Consider the following 22572-nt stretch of genomic DNA (forward strand, 5'->3'; position numbering starts at 1 on the left):
CGATCTTCACAACACCATCACTCTGAACAGGATAATAATCATATTACTTATCAGTTACGTTGTCTAGCTGACCAAGCCTCATTTGTTCTCGTAACCGATCCCATTTGTTGTTCGGGGTTCACGGCTACCTTAATCGGCTCCACAAACAAAAGACCAAGACATACTCCGTCCCAGCGTGAGTGTTTGTTGGAACAGGCGACCAAGCAATTACGACAACGTGGCGTGAGGGGAAGCGTGCCTAGGCAAAACGCCGGCGCTTGCGTCGACTAGCCCGTGCCCTGCGTAATGCCCAAAATCCTTTGTTGTGAGAGTGGATATCAGTGCGAGGAACCGATGGATCCCTCGAGGTGAGTCACCCATAGCCTAAAACGTCAGCAAGAACATGGAAGAAAGAACGCCCAGTCGTCGATCATCTTCCCGTCTTCTTTTTTGTTTACGGCTAAAGGGAATCACTGAGTGTCGAACTTTATGAAGCGGGACAGGTCAGTCGGGAATCTGTGGGTGTACCTGGCATCACGCTTCGTCACTCTGAAGCTGTGCAGATTATCATGTGGTGACTAGCGGCCACTTCCATTCGGATACGCCCGACTGAATCTGGCGAATGCGAACATAGTACCAACTGTGCCGCTGGGTATCCTATCATCGTGAAGGCTGACCGTCCCGATCGGACGATGCAAGTCTGACTTAGCAAGCCACTAACGGTGTCTGTAGCCCATTCTCCACGCGCCACTTGGGGACACGCTTGTGTTCAGTGAGCAAGTGACCAATAAGTGGGAAGTACAGTGTCCGTGCACATGGCAGGCAGGTAAGTTTGAAGTGATAACCTTTTCTTTTCCCACCAATCCCCAGTTGAGGCAACCACCATTGACGCTGGCCTCAGTCCCAGTGATGCCCGACAGATAATACTTGGGTACGTACCAAGCCCGGCTCTTCCTTTGGTGCAGATTGAAAGATTAGAGTGGCGTCGAGGTAAGGGGAAGACGAAGCGATGAAGACCAGATACGAACATTCTCAGTCACGATTTCTACCGAGCGCATTGATGCATCCAGAGCTCATTGTCGTGGACCGGAAGGTCGGGCTCATGCATATCTTGCCTACATGCGACTGGACGACCAAATGCTCTGTGGTATTCCAAAGTCGTTTGTTGCTGCCACATGCACCGTTACGGATAACTCGGCAATTCAATCCGGCGCGGTCACAGCCGAACAACGTGAACTGGTCTAAATCTCTGATTTGCGTTAGACATCAATCATACCTCACTCTTACTCTGTATTTTCCTGATATTCCTTGCATGCTACGAGTACAGAAAGATGTCAAGATCACTGAATCTGTCCTCGACGGCAATCTTACGCACTTTTGTCCCTTCATCTTCGACTTTCGTTCGGATACGTAGAGGAACATGGCCGATCCAAAGTCGGGCATATTCGACTCCAGTCGATGATAGACCACTAGCTGGGATCAGAGTGGTGGATCTAACGAGAGTGTTGGCAGGACCATTAGCTACTATGATGCTAGTGAGTGGCACGAGATTGTGACACCATACGGCAACTTGGAGCTGGATCTGACTAGTGAGACCTTACGACAGTCTGATCTTGGAGGTGAGCGGCCTTTTGGGGCCATTATGTCTTCAGCTAATGTGAAAGACGTCAGCCGATATCATCAAAGTGAGTGCATGATGTCCCTATTATTCTGGTGACTGAATGCAAACACCACAACGTATCCGGACGTTAGGCTGATCTCAATGAGCTAGATTGAATCACCTAAACATGGGGACGACACAAGATCTTGGTTACCTCCCTCAGCATCTATGCCTGAAGAAGGATGTCCGAGAGAAGATTTACCTCCTGAATCGGCCTACTTCCTCCAGGCCAACCGTAACAAACGATCGTGAGTCTGCCTTTGAGTGAAAGAGAGGAATGCCGGCGCTAACGAGCCGGCAGTTTAACGCTTAACCTCAAATCGGAAAAGGGGAAGGAAGTGATTCGTAAATTGGTTAAACAAGCAGATATCCTGGTTGAGAACTAGTGAGTCGAGCTATTTCCCGTCATCAACCTGTGAAATGCACAGCTGATAGAGAATAGTGTCCCTGGCAAGCTGCAAAAGTTTGGATTGGCGTATGAACAGCTGAGGGAGGTGAATCCACGTCTGGTCTACTGCTCTATCACTGGTACGTGACAGATGAATCTGCAAAGTCTCGGGATCTCATTGAACTGCTAAAGTGATGCTGATGACTGGTTGTGACATTCAGGCTACGGCTCCACCGGTCCTTATGCTCAATCACCTGGATATGACGTCGTGATTGAGGCAGAGGCGGGGTTGATGCATATCACCGGGGAAAAAGGTGGAAAGCCAGTCAAAGTAAGTCCCTATCTAGAGTACTGATGTAAAAACAGACTTTGAATTCGACCCTTGGATAGTGTGCTTATCGCTCCTCTTTGTTCTAGGTCGGAGTTGCGGTCACAGACATATTGACAGGGCACTATGCTCAGTCGGGTATTCTGGCAGCGCTGTTGAAACGGGGCAGAACGGGTCGTGGATCCAGAGTGGAGTGCAGTTTGTTCGAGAGTCAAGTGAGTCCATGCATCTCCTCCATCTTATCGCACTAATTGTGTTCCTTCCTCACTGCTCAGAAGCTTCATCTACAACAAGCTGATGCCGCTCCCGCTTGTACAGATAGCATCGCTCGCCAATATCGGATCCAACTACCTCATATCTGGCCAAGAAGCCACTCGTTGGGGAACATCTCATCCTTCCATCGTCCCCTACCAGGTTTTCCCCACCAAGAACTCCTTCATAATGCTCTCGGCCGGTAACGATACTCAGTTTGCTATCCTTTGCTCTCCAGCAGTGTTAGGGAGACCGGATTGGATCAACGATGCGAGGTTTAGCAAAAACCACAGTAGGGTGGAGAACAGAGCGGAGATGATCAGGTTGATTGAGGAGGCCTTGTCGGAGCAGACAACCGAGGAGTGGTGTGAGAAATTGACTGGGAAGGGGTGAGTTGGTGCTGCAGCCTACAGTCTATTTTGGTTGTCATTCGTACTTGTCATTCCTGCTGACACCCATTGTCGTCCGATAGATTGCCGTTCGCGTGAGTTTGCCTTGTTTGACCGGGATGATTGCATTTATAATGACTGATGTCACGTTGCCAGACCCATCAACAACATCGCACAAACATTCGCACATCCCCAGGCGATCGCCCGAGAAGTAGTTGAAGAAGTAGAAGTACGTGTCTGCATCTGCGTGATGTGTTCCGAGATTGTTCTGACAGCCTTTCGCAGCACCCTAGAGCAGGTAGGATCAAGCTGGCAGCTCCTGCTGTCTCATACGACGGATCCAAACCCAAGGTCAGCAATAACACGTTTCGGGTGCGGGCTACACTTATTGTGAACTGATCATGAAGACATGTAGTTATATCGACCCCCGCCATACCTAGGCCAACATACGGATGAGGTGCTCGCGGAGCTTGGATACGGGAGATCAGACATCGAGAAGATGAGAACGGACGGAGTTGTATGAAGTATGACTGCTGCGCAGAGCATTCTCCTTTCTGTTCCTGATGAAGGCTCGGAAAGGACGACACAATGGACGGATGCATAGCATAAGACATACGCATACGGATCACAAACAAGCATAATAACACTGGAACGTCGTTTGGTATGGATGAAAAACGGTGCCACAAAAGCAGTCGCGCTTCCGAGTGGAGGATGTCCACCTCAACTCGTTCTTATCTTCTCACTCTGCTTTCTCTTCTGTACTTCTACTTGCTCGCTTTCACCTTACGACTGGATCAAACCTCTCCGATCTTGGTTCAAGCACCACATACTTGGTTAGATCACAGTGACACACCGACTAGCAACGTTCACAATCCTCTTTGAGCAATTCGTGAGTTGTTCCAATGTGTACCCCAATACCCCCTCTTTTCACGGCCCCCTGCAAGTGGATAACAACCCGAACGGATTTGGGATATGAGAGTCCTTGACAGAAGTTACATTCTCAGGAAGGACATTAGCTTATTGCCGATCACTGAGTTGCCAGTAAGTCATTCTGATCCCTCGTTCACGATTAACTTATTGGCTTTAGTCCATTTGGCTGACGTGAGTGGCAAATATCCCTGACACCTCATCCCTACCTCTGACCGTCATCCTCATTTCAATAGACAGTATCCCTCTTGGTTCCAGCACCAGCTGTGTCCCACAGCAGCATGCAAGCCTCGAACGACGAACCCGCCGCTCGACCTAAATCAGCAGATGGGAGGATCCAGATCACTCCTCCTGGAGAAGGCGGTGATAATGGTGTAGGGGTCAATGAGCCCAAGGTAAGTGGTACAGGCTTCTCACCAGATCCTTGTTACACAATGAGTGTGGTAACATAGTGACTGGTCGACATCCTGATATAGGCTGAGGTGATGTCCAAGGTCAAACACGCATCACCTAGGACGGCGACAATGGCGTTCCCCTCTAGAGCCGTCCCTCTCAGCAAGAAGTTCTTGGGTCTCGACCCTTCCGCCGACGAGGTCGATTCGGTTGTGATTCACGATGTCCATTGGGTGAGTTGCCTCCCTTACCTTCCCAAGATATACCTCCATATCAGGGTTACGATGTCCAGGGAACCAGGCTGATGTTGTCAACACTCGATAGTGGACAAACGATGCAGATGTTGTCATGCTTTGCGAGCAGATCGGATTCCAGATTGATAACAAGGACGTCCTGTTTATGGAGCACAAGGTCAACGGAAAGAGCAAGGGGTGAGCCGCTCAACTTTCGACTTTCAAGGTACACGTCGATATCAGCAGCTCATGCAGCCGTCATTGTAGTCAAGCGGTGATCAACTGTCATTCGAAAGACAACGCCATCAAGCTCAATAACTGGTTCCATCTTCAGTGCGTATTGACCATTAGCGTCTGTGATGGAGACTGACTTCAGGGAATGAAGTACCTTCCAAGGCAAAAAAATCCCTTCGGCTTTGGCTTCGTCGGCATTGGGTAACCCCCTTCACCCAAGCAATCAGGGTTCGTTGTGGTCACCTTCATGTGTGATTTGTGGCTCACATCATCTCCTTTTTTGCAATAGATTTCCCCACCGTTCGTCCACTCAGCACTGCTCTTCACAGTGCGGTTCACCATCCTACAAACTCTCACGGTGGCGTCAACTTCAACAGAGTCGCCAAAACGTCACGAGTCGGTATGCATCCCGCGAATCTTGGTATGGGCTTCCCCCCAAACAGAGGTTACACTTCTGGAGGATATGGTGCTCCTAATACACAAGGAATGATGATGGGTACGCTTCCCATGGGTAGGTGATCGCCCCGGTTGCTGCGTTGCCAAATTAACGGCTGGATTCAGATCCTGCCATCGCTTGGTCCTCTCAACAACCCGACTACCAGATGGGAAACTACGGTCAGTGAAGACATACCGAGGTCGGACCCCACTGACACAGCTAGCAAAGGCTCATACAATCAAGGCATTCACTTTGCCGGTGGACCGGTGCATATCGCTATGTAGTATCGGTAAGTCTGATGTTCAGACAATAAGTGAGGAAGCTGATGACCAAAGGCATTCACGATTGTGCCTCTTTCGACAGCTCAGTCCCTTATTCCTTTCGTTTGTTTTTCGCGGTGTATATCATCCTTCACCTCATCACCACTCACGTTGAGAGTTCGTGTCAGCGTCTCCAAAGTCTCCAATCGATGTCCACGATACCAAGCATTTACCTTATGTCATGCATGTCAGTCCTTTGTCACCTCCTTTGTCCTACTTGCGCATATATAGTATAACCGCCAGGATCCGCTACCCTTCAGAGCACAGTCCCGACTTTACACCGGCTCTCATTGTTTCAGGTTTGACACAACACCATGGCGGCTGCTCTATTCATCTCTTCCCCCAGTTTGATCTACCCGATAAGCTGGTGATTATCCCGTCCGTTACCCCTTGATCGTCCAGTATCATCCTTTCATTGCCCTCCCCTCTCTGCCCCTTGTGGCTCACAGCTCCTTTGATATTCGGCTCGGCCTCGCCTCGAGATGCCGATCAATCACAGACTCCCTCTTCACAGACTCCACTTTCTTTGTGGATCACAAGCAGCGGACAAAGCTATATCAAGCCTTCCATCTCGTCAATATCCATCTTTCTTTCTCACTTCCCAACAACACAGTGTGAAAGACTTGCAGTGCATAGTCCATATAACCTAAACGTATAGATTATCGTTGATCGACAAATAGTCCAACCAAGCCAAACCAAATCATCTATCATGCGATTCGAAAAGTCTTTGATCCTCTTCTCTCTTCTCGGCGCCGTCGGTGTTCTTGCCCAAGGCGAGAATGGTGGTGGAACTGATGTGTGAGTGGCGACTTCTATTCCCCATTACAACATTCCTAGTACAGTCGAGCTGACCTGTCGAGACAGCGTCTCGTCCTCGGACGCTGCTACAGCCAGCGGCGACTCTTCCGCCTCTTCCGCCGCTGCTACCACCTCCTCCGGTGCAGCTGACAGCTCTCCGACTGACGGTTCCGCCTTCAACCCCGTATCTTCCACCGCTTCCGGTGCCGGTGCGGATGCCACCTCCGCCATTTCAGGAAGCACAGTCACTGCCTCTTCCCCATCTTCCATCTCCACTTCCACCTCCGGATCCAACTCGTCATTCTCAAACAACGAGCAGACCAGCGGCAACTCCTCTTCAAGCGCTGGGAACTCATCTAGCAGTGGTAACTCGTCAGCTTCGAGCGGAACCTTGAGAGCCGCGATTGATGTTATCCCTATGGGAGTCGAGTGGACGATGGGCAGCGGGGCGATCGTACTTGGTGCCTTTGGAGCGGGTATCGCGGCGTTGTTCTAATCTGTAACTTTACCACCCAGTACCAGTGATAAATACCTCAGAGAGACCAGGAGTAGTATGGTATATCTGACACCTCGCAATGTGGCGGTGACATCGCTGCGCGGTTGAAGGAGAAGGAGAAGGAGGGATACGATTGTACGATAGCTGTTTGTAGTACTGTAACGTTTAGCTTTCTGTAGTGTGCTCGCTATGAATCTATTTAGACGTCTGATAAGCATGGAGCCGTGCAGCGTGGTCGCAGTACGAGGTGATTGAGTTACGACATAGCGAAGCGAATAACATGACTTTACTGCCTCGTCTGTCGCCTGCTCTGTCTTCCTACAATATCCAACAACTCGCTCCCAAATACTCTGTGCTATAGCAATTCAACATATCTGCTCATTGACCTATCTATTGAAGCATTTCCTGCTCCACATATCTACATCCATCCCTACACTCGTCGTGTTGTCCCATCCGCCACTAGTCTTCTTTCTCCTTGTGGCTAAAGTGTGGAGTGAAATCGATATCTCCCACAATCGATCCAATCTCGTCCAAATCCTCCTGACTGACATTGTACACCTTCCACCCCTCAAATTGACCCATTGACAGCGATCCTTGTGCAGAGGTAAGGTCGACCTTGCCTTTATCGAAGAGTTGAGAGCGGTAGGTGTCCAGCAGGATCGAACCTTGTTGGATTCTTGCCTGGAGTTCGTTGTCCGGATCGCGGGTCGACCTTGCAGAGGGTGAAGGGACATTGACGAGTATCTTGGAACCCGTCACCATCTTACTGCCAGGCTCGATACTTGGAGTATTCGCGGACAGGTAGCTCAAGAAACTCCTTTGTGAGGGTGGTAACGTTTGTGGCTTAGTTCCAAAGATCAGAGCGCCGTGCAGCGGGCTTTCATCCCCTGTCCCGAGATTCTGAAAGTCGCTTATGATATCGCGCAAATGCTTGAAGGGACCAGGTTTGATCACCGTAAACTCGGTATTGGACCATCCTCTTCGACCATCGTCACCAGTCCGAAGAGATTGTGCTATCTTCCTGGCATGAGACTCCAAACGGTCGAACGGCACGTCGGTGCCGGATGTCTGTCGGTCCGACCACTCTTTCTTGAGTTTGCTCAGAAACGTAAAGGTCAATGCGTTGAGATCGCGAGCCTCTTCAGATTCGAGTACCCTACCAGGGATGGCGAGGATGTCGGGCTCCACGATGTTGGCCCCCGAGCTGTTGGTGGAGGGTGAAGAGGTGAATGTGGCGACGAGGTGATTTGGGCGGTTGATTTTGCGGGTAATACCAGCGGAGTAAGTGTTCTGCGAAGTCATAATGTGGTGTGAAATGGGTGTACTGTGCGATTGAATGAAGTCTGCTGTGAATACGAATAAAGTGGAATGATGGATGACTCTTATGTGACGAGAATCAGGGAGAAGGTCGACAGCTATGAACCGCCTTAAGTACATTTTTCTCGCTGAACACTAGGCAGCATAATCATAGGCTCCAAATCAGGCAGTCTTCCGGAGCCTTCGCACTGCAGCAATCCGAGGAAACCGCAGCTTGGCACATCCAAGGAGGTCTCGTGGCATCGAAGACGCCGGAGTTTTTCAGCAAAAACGCTGATAAATCTACATATCTCGAAGAAGATGTGTTTGTTCTCTTTATCGTTGTTTTCTCGCGAAGTCACTTTCTCCTTGGTGCAGAAGAAGCCTTAGCGTTTCGAAGGAGTTTCACTTGGACCGGAAATCGATTCTACTGGAACCCTTACAAAGGTTTTGTATTCTGCGAGATGTTTCGTGAAGTTATCTGGTCTTCGGGAAGACATAACTTCGATGACCTCCTGCAACGAGAGATCAGGACCGACCTCAGGTCTTCCAAGTGATAGGGATTCAATCTGATAGGAGACGACCGTCGTGTCCTCCCGCAAATCTCAGATACCGGAAGGGGTGAAGAGCTCTCATCAGTGTGGCCCGCATCGTTAGGCGAGCTCCCGCACCCTCTAGAGTATGCAGCTCAGCAGTGCCATATTTTCTTGCATTTCTACTATCGTCGTAACATAGCTTGCGTCCTCTTGTGTCTGTAAGGCTTCTCCGTGATGTCCGGACAAATCAGATGAAACTTTCGATTCTAAACAAAGTCCTTCCAACCGCGGCAAGGTCTTCAAAGCGGACTTTGTGTGCTTCTAGGCTACGCAGTCTCAGATAATGTATGTGACAGACTAACTTCGGCAAGGGCGATCGTAACTTCCAGCCGCGGCTAGAAGTTTCCGTCCAAGGGCTATAACAGGAGGTCTTCCTTCACGAGCGTGGCGGTTTGTGGCGATTCGCAGGCGCAGGCTATATACAGTTTTTCATCGTATGAGGCATTTAGTCCTGATATGTGCAGTGCATCCAATTATTCACAACTCCGTCTAGCATATATCAGATCCTATCTCGTCCTATCGTTCCCGCTACTCGCCATGACCATACTGTCCTCATTCCAGAGTCCCCACTTTGATCAACTTGTGAATGATATCCGGAACAACCTCGGAAAGCCTCACGATGTCCTCTTTCGGAATTGCTAACCACGTCCAACCCTGGCGTTCGCTGATGACCTTTTCAGCCCAATCGAAACGTCCCTCCCTGGTGAACCTCGATTTGGAGTAGAACTCCTCGAGTAGTTCCCGTTCTTCCTCCTGACTCATCACAGTGGGGTCGTGGCTGGGATTGGTGATGAGCCTTGTAAGGACCGCCTTGTAGGGACGCTGACTTCCACCCGGTTCGGACAACTCACTTGCCCATTTCTCCCGTGTTCCGAGCACAAGCGCGCCTTTGTCTCCCATCTTCGACTGCACCTCCATCCAGGCGTCAAAGGTCTCGCCATCGGTAAGAATTGCCTTGGTTCTACCAGCGAGTCCTTGTTCGGACATCGCAGACTCGGTCTCTTCGTTCATCGACTGAAAATGATCCTGGAGCCATTGAGGGCCCTCTCGTTCTCGCGCTTGACAGAGCTGAAACTGCTTCTTGAATTCAACCTCGTAGGTGCTCAGCTCTTCTTTGGCCCCATGTGAGGTACCGGGGATGCTGGATGTGGACATAGTGAGCTCATTATTGTTGCTGCGGTCTTTGTCAAGAAAGACTAGGAAGCTGTTGGGACGAGATGGTGTTATACTGCTCATACTTGTGTTCGAGTTCTGCGCCGGGCTGTGTCAGAAATGGGTGGCTATATGTATCGGATGAGTACCGGGCACATCAATGAGCCGGCATGAACCTCTGAATGATTGACTTACAGTGTGCGGGCAAATGTAGAGCCTGTTGATGTGCGGAAAAATAGTTGTAGTATGAAGACAACGAGAGAGTGGCAAACATCCCTTGGAATCCAATCGGTCTTATAGCTTATTTCGACTGGGCACCTACCTTCCTATGGCTTTCGCATCGAAAGGATCCAACTTCCAAAACAAGTTTCATCTAATAGAAGACCTCCCGCTCTACAGCCTTTCATATCCGGATACATCGTACAGTATGAGAACCCCTTCCTATTTTGCGCCGTAGCGTGTATCGACCTACAAAGGGAGGATCATCGTCTCCTTGTTTGCAGGGGGTTGAAGGAAGGCAGAAAACCTTTCAACTGTACAATGACGACACTGTGGAGCAATGCCTGGGGTTTCTCTTCTGCCAGGTTATCGAAATGGCATCCTGAATGATACTTGGATTGGCAATGCTTTGGCCGGCAGATCAAGAACACGCACCGTTCAGTATATCTAATGACGACCTGTGAAATACCCCAGTACTGTCCCAGGTGGCGAGATAGATTATTCGGGAAGAGGTGTAGCGATACTGTTGGCATCATCATCGAAAACTTAGGTAGACCAAGAACAGATTGTAGACTTAAGTTACAGAACTTGATCAGTGTTTGACTTACAGAAGGATGTTTTATCGCACTGTAGTGGTGCCTTGATATACAGTGTCACGACCTCAGTTTGATTCCATCAGCAGGAGTGGCATAGACAATGTAAACGGGAAGATAGTGAGACTATATACGTGGCACAGATCTCACTATGGAAGGTGCACAATGTACTACACAATATCGGCGAGACTAGGGGGCTGAATGATTTACTGAGCATGTGAAAAGACGAGTGACAAAGTAAAAACAGAGAAAGAGAAACGTAGACACGACTTGGTATGGACAAAAGGGAGTATGTGACGGGCAAGAGTGACGAGAGAACTTTCTGTGTCCATGGGACCTTGTGACCTCTCATGAAGGAGGAATCAGATGCTAGTCGCTGAACCAGTAGCATTGTCCGTGGTCGCTTGACCAGTAGCACTGTCCGCGTCGGTAATTGGGCCCGCATCGAGATCTAGTGGAGCTGTAAGATAGGGCAGCAAGTTCTGAAATCTGTCATCGTTTCGTGGAATGGAAACAACCGACCACCGGGGGAAGGATTGTTCGGTCAGGGACCGAGCCAATCCTGGACGTTTGAATCTTCCCCCGGCTGCGGCGTATCTCTTCAACAGAGTACGACCGTCTTGCAATCGGGCCTTCATTTCCTCCTCAGTCTCGTCATCTTCAAGATACTTCACGTAGAGCCTCCAGTCATTGACAGACTCAAAGTACGTGCCCGTGTTGCTGGTGCCCAAGACCAGCGCGCCGCGCCTCCTCTTTTCCTTTGGCAAGACCCTGTGGTTGATTGACTCCATGTCACGAAGCGTCTGATGTGTCACCAACTTCGGCTCGGTGTGAGTGTTGACGGTCCCGCTGGCTATGACCCTCTCGTGGATGCTCGCAACGACGTGACTCTGTTTCTCGTCGGATTTTGGTAAATTCCTCTTGCGCTCGCTGTAAGTCGAGAAGAACTCCCTGCTTTTGAGGTCAAACGCTGCTTTGTACTTGTGAGGCGCCTGTTCCAAGGAAGAGCATGAGCCTGGTGCAGTCCTGTACTTGAAGTTCACCTTGTCCAACTCCTTACTGTCATCCACCCACATGGCGACAAGCAGGGAGCTGGTAGAGGCAATGTCTGAGCCTCCAGAGGAGCTCGCTTGAGTCGGGGCTTGGGATGATGACATGATGTGTGACGTTCGTGCTGGTATGGACTGAGTGGAGCGGTGTTGATAGCTTGTGAACTTTGAATATGTTCAGCCTTAGTGAGGGAAGGGATATGTGGGAGGAATGACAGAGAGTAATATAAGTTATCTCGGAGGGTCATATCTATAATCAGGACGGTAAGTCTAGCTGATTGAAGAGTTTTGCCACTTGAGCATACAGTATCCCCGAAGCCAACATCACTGTATCTGAAAGGACGCCTCGCCTTCGCAGTGTTTCAAGCGATCAACAAGAGCAGACGACACGTTTCACAGTCGAGCGAAGTCGTTCGTCACAGAACTGAATATCATTGCTTCAGTATAAACGACGCGCTTATCCTTTGTTGGGAAGGGTTACTCTTTAGCCTGGGGGACTGAAATGAAAGGACTGCGTTGTTTCACGCTGCTGAATAAGGAGGAAACCCTTTGATCTCGCAATGACGTCGGAATTCGCAATAGGGTGCAATATCGATGTGCTATTGTATACGAATCGTTCACCATCGTGTTTTGAGGAGTGAATGAAGGGATACGACCTTTCACCTGTGTGCAGTTGCAACGCGATTTGATCCGGACCACTAGGCTGGGGATGCCATGCTCAAGGACCTTGGGGATGGGCGATGGTCCGGCCGGCGGAGAGACGTGACCAGGCGCTTCACAATTCGCCAGAATCACCACTCACACTCTTCAGGTCGCCGAGAAGTAAATCCGATGTGTGCTAAACCCTATAAATCTGTATCTGCCTTTCGTATACACAATGCATGGTTATATCGCTGCCATACTTCAACGAAGCTAGAACATATCCGTGTATTTCTTCGTACATGAGTACCTGAGTCGCACGTAATGGTCAGTATACTGTCGCAAGTCGGCTGAAGTAAATGATATCACTCACCACTCCCAGTCAAAGTTGTTGCCTTGGTCGCACCAACAGTTGCCACGTGTGTGGGATTCTCCTTGTGGGCAGTGCTGAAATGACCGGATTAGCATCTGATCTCACAACGCCGTGGCGCACAGCGACGGGACGGAGAAGCTCAGGCATTGTATAGGTGTACTCACCTGGAACGGTTCATGCCTGTAACCGATGTCTTCAAAGAAGTGAATTTGTTCCTTCTTCGCAAACAACGCCGCACCGATCGAGTGGACAGGCGCGTCTCCCCATCGTTCGTAGTAGAATCCACCCTTCTTATCGAGATAATCGAAAAATTCCATGTATGGTTGTGATCGCCAGAAGTTGAGGTCACCTGCGATAAATAGAAGTCAGCTCTATGTCCGTCTTTCCGATGGAGAAGCATGGCTATCATGAGATCACACAACGGGATACTCACCGATTTCGAAGTTGGACCAGACTGGTGATGCGGAGTGCAGTAGTCAGTATTACAGACAATAGGGACCTGTATAACGCAAGACACCTACAGTGACACTTGTTGTATGTCTCACCACCATCATCACTGATGAACTGCATGGCGTTACCTTCGGGAAGATACTCGGGATGGTCTGCGACGAATTCTGCAGATCAAGATCCAGATTAGCCGACTAGAACCCCTAATTACATCTGAAGCAGGCCAGCTCACCTTTAACTGCATCCCACAACGTAGGAATAGTCTCAATGTATTCAAAGAGTGAGATTGTGAAACCGTAAACCTTCTGCTCATCCTGCATGACCAAGAACGGGTCGTATGCTGTGGTCCCACCAGTCAGCAGGGAGTACGAAGAGTTGCACTGTTGCTAACACTTACCAAGGTCACAGAAGAACTTGACGGATGGCTCGACTCTCCAGTAGTAATCATAGCTGGCCAATAGAGGGTGACGGAAGAAGAACTAAACCAAACTAATCAGTTGTGCACTTCTCCCTGGTGGCGAAAGCCGCTCACTCCAGAGTTGAATCGACACATGTTCCTGTATGGTACCGAGTGGCCGTAAATGACCTTCTTCCTGATCATCTCTTCTCGGGACTTTCGTGCCTTGTCTTCGTCGATCCTGTATAGCCCAATCGCCGTCAGTGTCTATCACGAAGTGGTTATCAAAGCAGAACTTACCAGTCCGGCTGGTACCAATGATCGGGTTCAATCTTTCCATAAGAGCATTTTGCCTTGGTCATCGATTGAGTGTATCGTTTGAACTCGTCGGAGAAGTCCTGCAGACGACACCAAACAACCCGCAGTCAGTACAGAGTCGTTTGAGAAGCTGACGAAGGGCCAATCGTGTTGATAGACTCACCTCCTCGTTCAAGAAAACATAGTCGTATTTAGCCCAGTGATTGAATCTGTCTTCCATCTGCCTCATCGAGTCGAGGAATGGCCATAAGTCGGAGTTCCGTGCTAAATCAAGTCCAACCATCAGCATACTCCCGGTAAAGCGTCACGACCGAACAATTGCACTCACCCAGCACAACGAACACCGCATTTGCTTTCCGTCTACCTTGCAATGCCAACTCGTGCTTCTTCAAGTCCTCTGCCGTGGGTAAGCCTTCACCTCCCCAATCGGGCACCGCCGAGTCTGGCGGTGCGGATCCATGCCAGCCGCTTTGTGACGGTAAGAGGTTGAAGGGTGATGTTGAAGCTCGGTAAGTAGGGTGGATAGACAGGAGCATATGTAGCATGACCTGGAGAAAAGTGTCATGTTAGAGCGCATCCAGCTGCGGAAAGAAATTTGGGTGGGGTTCGCATAAGAGACTTACCACTATGCCTCCTGCTATCCCTATGTATTTCCATCTTGGGATCATCATCTTGGTATGATGATTATCGACTACTCCTTGGGTGTGCAAGTCTTCTGGGCGGAGGCGAAATCAGGTCTCTCTCTCTCTCTACGATCCTTGACGGAGACTGAGCTCACTCACTTCACGGATGTACCGATGTGCGGAGATATCTCGAAAGACAATATGTCGTTTGTGTGACTGTTTCTGTTACACAGATTCACGGATAGGTATGAATGTAATTGCCTACGACCGCAGCTGTATTTAAACAAAGCTCCGTAGATTGCGAAACACCGCTTTGACCTAGTCGAGAACAAACGTGTATTTGCCGAGAAGCCTGGTCGTCCAGATGACAATGGCTCCCAAGTGATAAGTCCGAGCAAGAATCTGTATGATTGTGCGTCGGACGATATGAGTTGCAATCAAGCGATAATGTCAGACATTTCTCAAAGCTTGGCTCCTTGAACCGCATCATTGATCCCATCCATCCATCCATCCATTCTATCCAAGCTGCGTGCTGCTCACGCGGCGGACGAAAGCAATAAATCCAAAATGCGGGGTCAGAACGCGGGGGAATGTGGCATTGACCCATAAGTGGGATTAGGAGAAAATCTGATAAAATCACCGATCAGTAGGAATTGATGCCGGTGATTACGTATTATATACCTCTCTTATACCGACGCGTGCGATTTCTTTTGCTTCACTGGAAATCACCTCCCCCCTTCTTCTGACCATTCCGATCGTCACAATCCACACTCCATTTACCTCCAATCTATCTCCCCTGGAATTCACTCGATCGCGAGCCATCATTATGTTATATCGGTTTCCAACCAAGTATCATAGTCGGTCAATACAATGCATGTATGAACGTATGTGACTGGTTATCGTTTGGTGCATCTGGCTCTGCTCGCGTCGTCGTCCTCGTCGTCGTCTACTGGAGTGATTCTGTTCGCGTTCTTGTGCCGTTCCGTAGGGGATGAATACGGTGAGTGGCGCTCTAGCTTCGGCTGAACCCTGTTTGGGGTAAAAGCTCCGAGGAATCTGATCAGATGTGACAAAATAACGGAATAACGCGCGACTGACCTTTTATTGTTTTTCTCGAGAGTGAGCAAGTAGGGTGACTACGCGTTCTTTTAAATTACAGTGGAGGTATTGAACCCTTTCTCTCCCTCTCTTTCCCTCTGATTCACGCACTTTTAGTTATCATCTCTCGATGATGTGCCGAAATCCTGCTAACAGGTTTAACCTTACCGAAGTTGATCCCTGGGGGCTGTCTTCTGTCGTTCCCCTTCATCATCAGCGAGAGGGTGACGGTACAATAGTTAGGTTCAAATAGTACATGTGCCGCGGGCGTAAGGACAATCCTTTCAGGTGCAGGACCAAGGAACCTGGAAGGGTGAATACTCCTCTCCTACTTGGACGTCAACAACGCCTCGATCTACGTTCCAGCGCGCACAGATGATGACTTGTTTTGTTTTTTTCTTTGCCTTGCACCAACAATTGGGAGCTCCAACTTCGTAACCCCTAGATATTAAACCCCCAAGAATACCAACTGACACTTCTTCTCATCTTTCCATCTTTTCCTTTCTTTACCATCCATTCAACACAAAAACCAGAACATCATCTACATTCCAGCGATTCCCTTTGCCCATCCGTACTACCCACTGCGGATCATCCACCAATATATTACTATCATTACTCACGATCACTGGCTGATCTACGACAACGCTCTTTACAATCAATTCAACGATACACAGACTATCTGACAGCTTTCAGATCATACTATAACGACTAACACACAACACACCCATAATTCGTGAGTCTTGCCAGATGGGACGGTCGCGGTCGAGTTGTCGCTGACAAGCCAACAGAACATGCCTCGTATTCCCGTCCGAACAACCCCTTACCACGCCCTTCCGCGGTGTACGCGTCATTACAAGTCCAAGAGGGATCTCATCCTTCGATCGCTTGGCAAAGCATCTTTCATCAACGGAAGTCAGTTCGTCATCGCCTGGATCTCCCCCAAGGGCGAGACCGACATCTTCGCGTCCGAATTGCTCCAGGAAGCCGTCAACGGCAAGGGAGAGGGCGTCCTGAATAAGAAGGCTCTTGAGCAAGAGGCAAAGCGCGTCAAGGGTGAGATGGCCAAGAGATGGGACGACATCAAGCGAATGGAAGAGAAGGGTGAAGCTCCTTCCATTGAGGATGACGCGGCCGATGAGAACGGCGAGGAGGAGGATGGTGAGGAGATGGATGGTGACCGAACTTTGGTCGAGGAGAATGAATCTATGGAGACCCCCCTCAAGGGAAACGGTCCCTTTTCCATCTCACAACTCAAACGTCCTTCCCCTTCTCACATGATGTCAACCTTCTCTGCCGCTACTCGATCATCTACTCCCGCTGCTGGTCAAGGATATCCCGTCAACCTCGCGCCCGATGCCATTCTCAACTTTTACATGGAACGATTCACAAACATTCAACAACAAACCTGCAAACTAGTGGTCAAGGCTTGGATCAAGGTCATTGAGCCCAAGAAGCAGATGAAGTACCCTTACAACAAGGGCGAGGAATTCAAGCCCGACTGGTGGCCCGCAGGTGTCAAACACCGAGAGCCTGATCATCTCCCGAAAGAAGGTGAGTCATTCATTCCTGTCTCAGATACCACATGTTTCATTCGCTGACGTATCTTGTCTCGGTAGAACGTAAACAACTCCTCGCTTGTATCCTCCGAAGCCCTCTTGTTTCCGTCGCCCGTCTTGAGCTCTCTACGGCAGAGGCAACTGCCTACATCTCTCCTCCCAAGGTTGCCCTTCTCCGAGAAATCTACATTGTTGCCAAGGAAGAGGAGCGCATGCGATTGGCTGGTGGTGAGTACGGCCCAGACTTTCAAACGAAATTGCGCGAGCTGATTGTGACCCTCCAGAATCCGACCAGAACCTCCTTGTCTATCTTCCCAACGCCCCGGTCTCCCCATCCGCTGTTTCTCCTGATGGCGGATCTGAGAAGCGATCGCACAACCAATTCGTTGCCGACAACAAGGAGAACGTCGACATGAGCATGGCAAACCCTTACTCTAGTCATCCGCAAAAGCGACACAAGCACAGCGGGCGACCTCAGACCCTTGCTATCCCCAACCAAGCTGGCTACGACACTTCATACACCAACTCGCCGTCACCGTTCAACTACGCTCCGTCTCATCTTTCAGGTCACGTATGGCGAGAAGCCCCCGCTCATGCTCTCTCACCATACCCTCACTCCGGATCCGAGGTCGCTTGGTCAGAATATTCACGATCACCCAACCCCGAGGCTGCTGATCAACAACAGCAACAACCACGAGCGTTCCACAACAACCATCTCGCTCCTATACTGAACCACGGCAACGCTACCTCACCTATGGACTCTCCAGCTTTCGGTCACTCGGCTGCAATGCAATCATCGGCATCTGCTCCGGGGTACTACCCTCGATCAGCTGGCAGCCACTCATACATGCAACAACAACAAATGGACTACCTTCACCAACATCAACATCAGCCCCAACCTGAAGGATTCAACTACGGTAGTCCTTATATTGCCGACCAATCTTGGGATCAAGGGTATTCACAAGCTGCTTGAGAGTAGCAGTCGCAGAGCTTGGGAATTGGGATTTGATTGTCTCTTTGGGTCTTTGGTTGATTTCGTTCGAATACACGGACGGACACTTCTCTCTTCTTTTACGTCGCTTGTATGTATCAGAACGACATGTTGATTTATTACTACTATCATCTTTATCTATTTACCCTTTTTGTCTCTCGAGTTACAAGAAAGATATATCACCCTTCATTGCATCATATCATGTTTGCGACCGAAGATACCATAACCCTCATTATTCCTAGTCTTATTGATTTATACGAATGAAATGCACGTCACGATATATATATTGATGGTCGATCCGAAGGCTTGAGACGGAGCTGATAAGAGCAGTTGACGATGATATGACTTGTTACATGGTTATCAGAACAGGTTGTGGACTGGTCATCACCTCTCATTGTATAAGTTGACCACCCGATGGGCTATATACACCGACATACTCATCTATTCAGCCTAATGTTCTCGGTGATCTCGGACGGCGCACCTCGGGTACGTTCATTCTTGAGGTGAGCAGACACAGTCACGGTGTCAAAACCGAAAGGTTTGCACTTGTTCCGGTGAAATGCGTACTACGAAAAGTGCAAACCTTTGTGTCCTGGGACTGTGTGGTCCCCAACAGAAAGGTTTGCCCTTTCCCCAGTCAGTGCCACGGATGTGCAACCTTGTCAGTCCTGGTACTAAACAGTATTCCGTGTGTTTTGTCCTTCGAGAAGTGTCAATCGGTAACATCGCCGACCTGATTTCCAGTCCGAGATATACGGTGCAACTCCATCATTCTCGCGCTGTGCATATCACTGAAAGATCATGTGGGTTGTTGTCTGCATACATCAGATTACATGGTCTCGGAAGCAAGAGCTAGGGAGGAAGGAAGACCAAAACAAACAAACAAACACGAATTGATTTGTGTAATTCTGGTTAGGTACGTGTAATTGGATTGTTATTGAGATGACGGATGACGCAAACACAGAGTACGTTTTCTTGGCAGTTCTAACATGTTAATCCAATTGCCGCGGGATCACTCTATACCTTACTACTTTCCTTCCCCTCTGATGCGACCCTCTTCTGGATTTTGTGAATTAGGTACGATATGCATGTTATTCAAGGCAGGAAGATCCCACAACAATTCAAGATTGCGAAGACTTTTTTGTCTTTTTTATCGAAATAACTTGATGATAATCTGCCGAATAGTGTGGTTTTCTTCCTTTCCCACCGTACCGACAGCATGGGATCGTACTGTACATCAGCATGTGACAGTGCTACATACTTTGGTTCCGGTTAATATTCTTCTCCGAATGCATGTGTGATTGGGTCGGAGTGTGCGTGTATCTCTGCAAGACGGAAGGAAGCGACTCGCACACACCTTCCAAAGGGAGCATTGGGATTGGGGTTTTGTGGGGGGGTGGTCGCACTGCGTTGAGGTGTCGGAATTGGCCCCGCCATGCACAGACCGTACTGCCGTCTTGGCCGAGACGGAGTATCATTCAGTATTTCCCCAATTAGCTTTATATTCTTCCTCGATCACACTTTGCAAGGTACGGGTACGGTACCAGTCCCCTCCGTGGGTGGAAGAGGAGAGGAAGGATAGCGTACCAGGAAAGTTGGGTGGGGTACAAGTGTGTGTCATAGCACCAATAGAAGCAGAATGTATTTGTTTGAATGATCGACAGAGAGGGGTCGCATGACCGTTCCCCCGATTCTAGCCAGTTCCGCGCTACACTGTATGCGTGCACACATATATATATACCAATAGGGTTCCCATCATCTCTTCCATCCACTCACTTCTCTTCATCGTAGTCATCAAGCAAGGTGATCTCTACAACAATCGTCTCAAGCAATCTATATCCGCGCTTTGGGTGAGTGGCACTAGAACGCGGCGCAGCGCTAGAGTGAAATGAATTACCCTGAATGTGGCATTTTCCCGCTGATACCAAACCCAATTAGACCTATACACCTCTTTCATCCGACCGACTTTAACGACTCAACAGTACGTCTCAATCTCATATTCCTCATCATGCATGCTGAATGTGTCCCCCGAAGTGCCTGGCGGTGCTGTAATCGTCGCTACAACCAACCCGGACCGGGTAGAGGCGCCCGTCACGATCAAAGCGTATCTTCTATGCGCTTTCGCCTCTTTCGGTGGTATCTTCTTCGGTCAGTCTTCCTTCTTCACCTTCTCCCTTGCCCTCTGAGCTCATATTGCGTGCAGGGTATGATTCGGGCTATATGAATGGTGTGCTCGGAATGAAATACTTCATCAACCTCTACACGGACATACCGATTCCTCCTGACGGAGCGGACCAAGCGACGAAAGACGCTTTCACCCTCCCGGCCTGGGAAAAGTCCTTGATCGTTTCTATTCTCTCTGCGGGGACATTCTTCGGTGCTATCATCGCTGGTGATCTGGCAGACTACTACGGAAGACGAATCACTATCATCTTGGGATGTGCGGTGTTCATCGTCGGATGTGTCTTGCAAGTGGCATCGACCAGTCTTGGTCTGGTGAGTGTGGCCGGCAGAACGCTAAGAAACAGTCTCCTATACTGTGCTCGCTGACATATCTGTGTTGTTAGCTCGTGGCAGGTCGATTGGTGTCTGGCTTTGGTGTCGGATTCATCTCTGCCATCATCATCCTCTACATGTCCGAGATCGCACCACGTAAAGTTCGAGGCGCCATCGTTTCTGGCTACCAATTCTGCATCACGATCGGAATTCTTCTCGCCTCTTGTGTATGCTACGCTACTCAAGACCGAATGGATACTGGCTCCTACCGAATTCCCATCTCGATCCAATTTGCCTGGTCTCTCATCCTCGGAACTGGTCTGTTCCTCTTGCCTGAATCGCCGAGATGGTATGTCAAACATGGTAAATTGGAAAAGGCCGCAAAATCACTCTCGAGGGTCAGAGGTCAGCCCAAAGATTCCACTTATATCCAAGAAGAATTGGCGGAAATCATCGCCAATCACGAGTATGAGACGGAACTCATCTCCGCTCAAACGTATTTGGGTTCATGGGCCGCTTGTTTCTCGGGCGGTATCAGAAACCCAGGTTCCAACTTGCGAAGAACTTTGCTGGGTATCTCATTGCAAATGATGCAACAGTGGACCGGTGTCAAGTGAGTGTCGTTTTCTCGATTCTCATAGATACCACCTCATTCTCGAGTGTTGCTTGGAGACAATGCTGACACTGCGCTCTCTCACCACCACAGCTTCATCTTCTACTTTGGTACGACCTTCTTCAATGACCTCGGCACGATCGACAATCCCTTCCTCATCTCGCTCATCACGACCTTGGTCAACGTACTGTCCACTCCCATCTCATTCTGGACTATCGAGCGATTCGGAAGACGACCCTTGCTTATCTGGGGAGCGCTCGGCATGTTCATCTGCGAATTCATCGTCGGTATCATCGGTGTTGCCAAACCCGGCGATTCGTCAGCTGTCAAAGCGCAAATCTCGTTCATCTGTGTTTATATCTTCTTCTTTGCTTCGACTTGGGGACCCGGTGCTTGGGTGTGTATCGGTGAGATCTTCCCTCTGCCAATCAGGTCAAGGGGTGTCGGTCTTTCCACCTCATCCAACTGGTTCTGGAACTGTATCATTGGCGTGATCACGCCGTACATGGTAGGAACCGACAAGGGGGTGAGTGTCTTTCCGTCTCTCGGATATGTTCTGAAGCTGATTAGTCACTCATGCCTCGCGCCGCATAGAACCTCGGCTCTCGAGTCTTCTTCATCTGGGGATCGACCTGTGTGCTTTGCTTCATCTACGCCTACTTCTTCGTCTGGGGTGAGTAACAATAACTATGTCTTTCATCAAGGTAGTATCAGGGGACAAGCCACTGATGTCGCAACTCATCCCTCTCCCACGACCGCGCAGAGACCAAAGGTCTTACACTCGAACAGGTCGATCGAATGATGGAAGAAGCTCGATCTCCTCGAAAGTCGCCCAACTGGAAACCCCACAGCACCTTTGCGGCCGATATGGGTCTCACAGGGGATGGTAAACTTCCACTTCACGGGGGCAGTGAGGCAGCGAATAATGAGAAGGTTCAGTCTGGTGCTCAAGATCTGGCCCATCACGAAGAACAGGTCTAATGAACCACGCAATGACAGCTTTGATGATTTGTACTGTATGTAACTTGCTTCTTAATCAATAATTCAATACCGTTGATCGTTATCGATATTCTTTGAACTGTATATTCGTTTTCTTGTTCATTAGCTTGAACATTGTTGATAGCCGTTTCTGGTCACTATTGACGAGATTTCATGTACATCAATTGACGATGTTCAACAGCCCAAGTGCTCAGAGCGGACTTGTGCAGCCTGGATCGCAAGCATAAAATCAAGTCTGCATGTTGTGATTGATTATTCACATAACACGTACCACTATATACCAT

At 49.4% G+C, this 22572-nt stretch overlaps 9 protein-coding genes across 9 annotated transcripts; 5 read left to right on the forward strand and 4 right to left on the reverse strand.

Moving 5' to 3' along the window:
• Positions 1–1310: 1310 nt before the first annotated feature.
• CI109_100401 (uncharacterized protein) lies at positions 1311–3519 on the forward strand (the record flags this gene model as incomplete). Its single annotated transcript, XM_032002937.1, has 13 exons — positions 1311–1514; positions 1586–1598; positions 1651–1664; positions 1751–1887; positions 1941–2024; positions 2082–2167; positions 2249–2358; positions 2445–2570; positions 2674–2996; positions 3080–3091; positions 3153–3225; positions 3282–3347; positions 3412–3519. 13 exons carry the CDS (start codon positions 1311–1313, stop codon positions 3517–3519), a joined length of 1356 nt encoding a protein of 451 aa, XP_031862744.1.
• A 685-nt stretch (positions 3520–4204) lies between these two features.
• CI109_100402 (uncharacterized protein) lies at positions 4205–5406 on the forward strand (the record flags this gene model as incomplete). The annotated part of the gene is made up of 7 exons (XM_032002936.1): positions 4205–4318; positions 4400–4549; positions 4641–4747; positions 4817–4882; positions 4935–5011; positions 5073–5294; positions 5345–5406. The coding sequence occupies 7 exons, from the start codon at positions 4205–4207 to the stop codon at positions 5404–5406; spliced, it is 798 nt and encodes a 265-aa protein (XP_031862743.1).
• A 314-nt stretch (positions 5407–5720) lies between these two features.
• On the forward strand, positions 5721–6833 carry CI109_100403 (uncharacterized protein; the record flags this gene model as incomplete). The annotated part of the gene is made up of 3 exons (XM_032002935.2): positions 5721–5726; positions 6198–6337; positions 6404–6833. 3 exons carry the CDS (start codon positions 5721–5723, stop codon positions 6831–6833), a joined length of 576 nt encoding a protein of 191 aa, XP_031862742.2.
• Positions 6834–7292: 459 nt separating this feature from the next.
• CI109_100404 (uncharacterized protein) lies at positions 7293–8270 on the reverse strand (the record flags this gene model as incomplete). The annotated part of the gene is made up of 1 exon (XM_032002934.2): positions 7293–8270. The coding sequence occupies one exon, from the start codon at positions 8268–8270 to the stop codon at positions 7293–7295; it is 978 nt and encodes a 325-aa protein (XP_031862741.2).
• Positions 8271–9277: 1007 nt separating this feature from the next.
• CI109_100405 (uncharacterized protein) lies at positions 9278–9961 on the reverse strand (the record flags this gene model as incomplete). The annotated part of the gene is made up of 1 exon (XM_032002933.2): positions 9278–9961. One exon carries the CDS (start codon positions 9959–9961, stop codon positions 9278–9280), a length of 684 nt encoding a protein of 227 aa, XP_031862740.2.
• Positions 9962–11051: 1090 nt separating this feature from the next.
• Positions 11052–11846, reverse strand: CI109_100406 (uncharacterized protein; the record flags this gene model as incomplete). Its single annotated transcript, XM_032002932.1, has 1 exon — positions 11052–11846. One exon carries the CDS (start codon positions 11844–11846, stop codon positions 11052–11054), a length of 795 nt encoding a protein of 264 aa, XP_031862739.1.
• An 804-nt stretch (positions 11847–12650) lies between these two features.
• On the reverse strand, positions 12651–14583 carry CI109_100407 (uncharacterized protein; the record flags this gene model as incomplete). Its single annotated transcript, XM_032002931.1, has 12 exons — positions 12651–12687; positions 12751–12824; positions 12915–13099; positions 13184–13204; positions 13272–13364; positions 13430–13537; positions 13595–13676; positions 13730–13835; positions 13895–13992; positions 14076–14176; positions 14241–14460; positions 14536–14583. The coding sequence occupies 12 exons, from the start codon at positions 14581–14583 to the stop codon at positions 12651–12653; spliced, it is 1173 nt and encodes a 390-aa protein (XP_031862738.1).
• Positions 14584–16424: 1841 nt separating this feature from the next.
• CI109_100408 (uncharacterized protein) lies at positions 16425–18162 on the forward strand (the record flags this gene model as incomplete). Its single annotated transcript, XM_032002930.1, has 3 exons — positions 16425–17184; positions 17250–17417; positions 17474–18162. The coding sequence occupies 3 exons, from the start codon at positions 16425–16427 to the stop codon at positions 18160–18162; spliced, it is 1617 nt and encodes a 538-aa protein (XP_031862737.1).
• Positions 18163–19855: 1693 nt separating this feature from the next.
• Positions 19856–22270, forward strand: CI109_100409 (uncharacterized protein; the record flags this gene model as incomplete). The annotated part of the gene is made up of 7 exons (XM_032002929.2): positions 19856–19895; positions 20119–20328; positions 20384–20676; positions 20748–21289; positions 21383–21815; positions 21884–21962; positions 22053–22270. 7 exons carry the CDS (start codon positions 19856–19858, stop codon positions 22268–22270), a joined length of 1815 nt encoding a protein of 604 aa, XP_031862736.2.
• Between the last annotated feature and the right edge of the window lie 302 nt (positions 22271–22572).

This window comes from Kwoniella shandongensis, chromosome 1, assembly GCF_008629635.2.
Source record: "Kwoniella shandongensis chromosome 1, complete sequence".
Taxonomy (NCBI): Eukaryota; Fungi; Basidiomycota; class Tremellomycetes; order Tremellales; family Cryptococcaceae; genus Kwoniella; species Kwoniella shandongensis.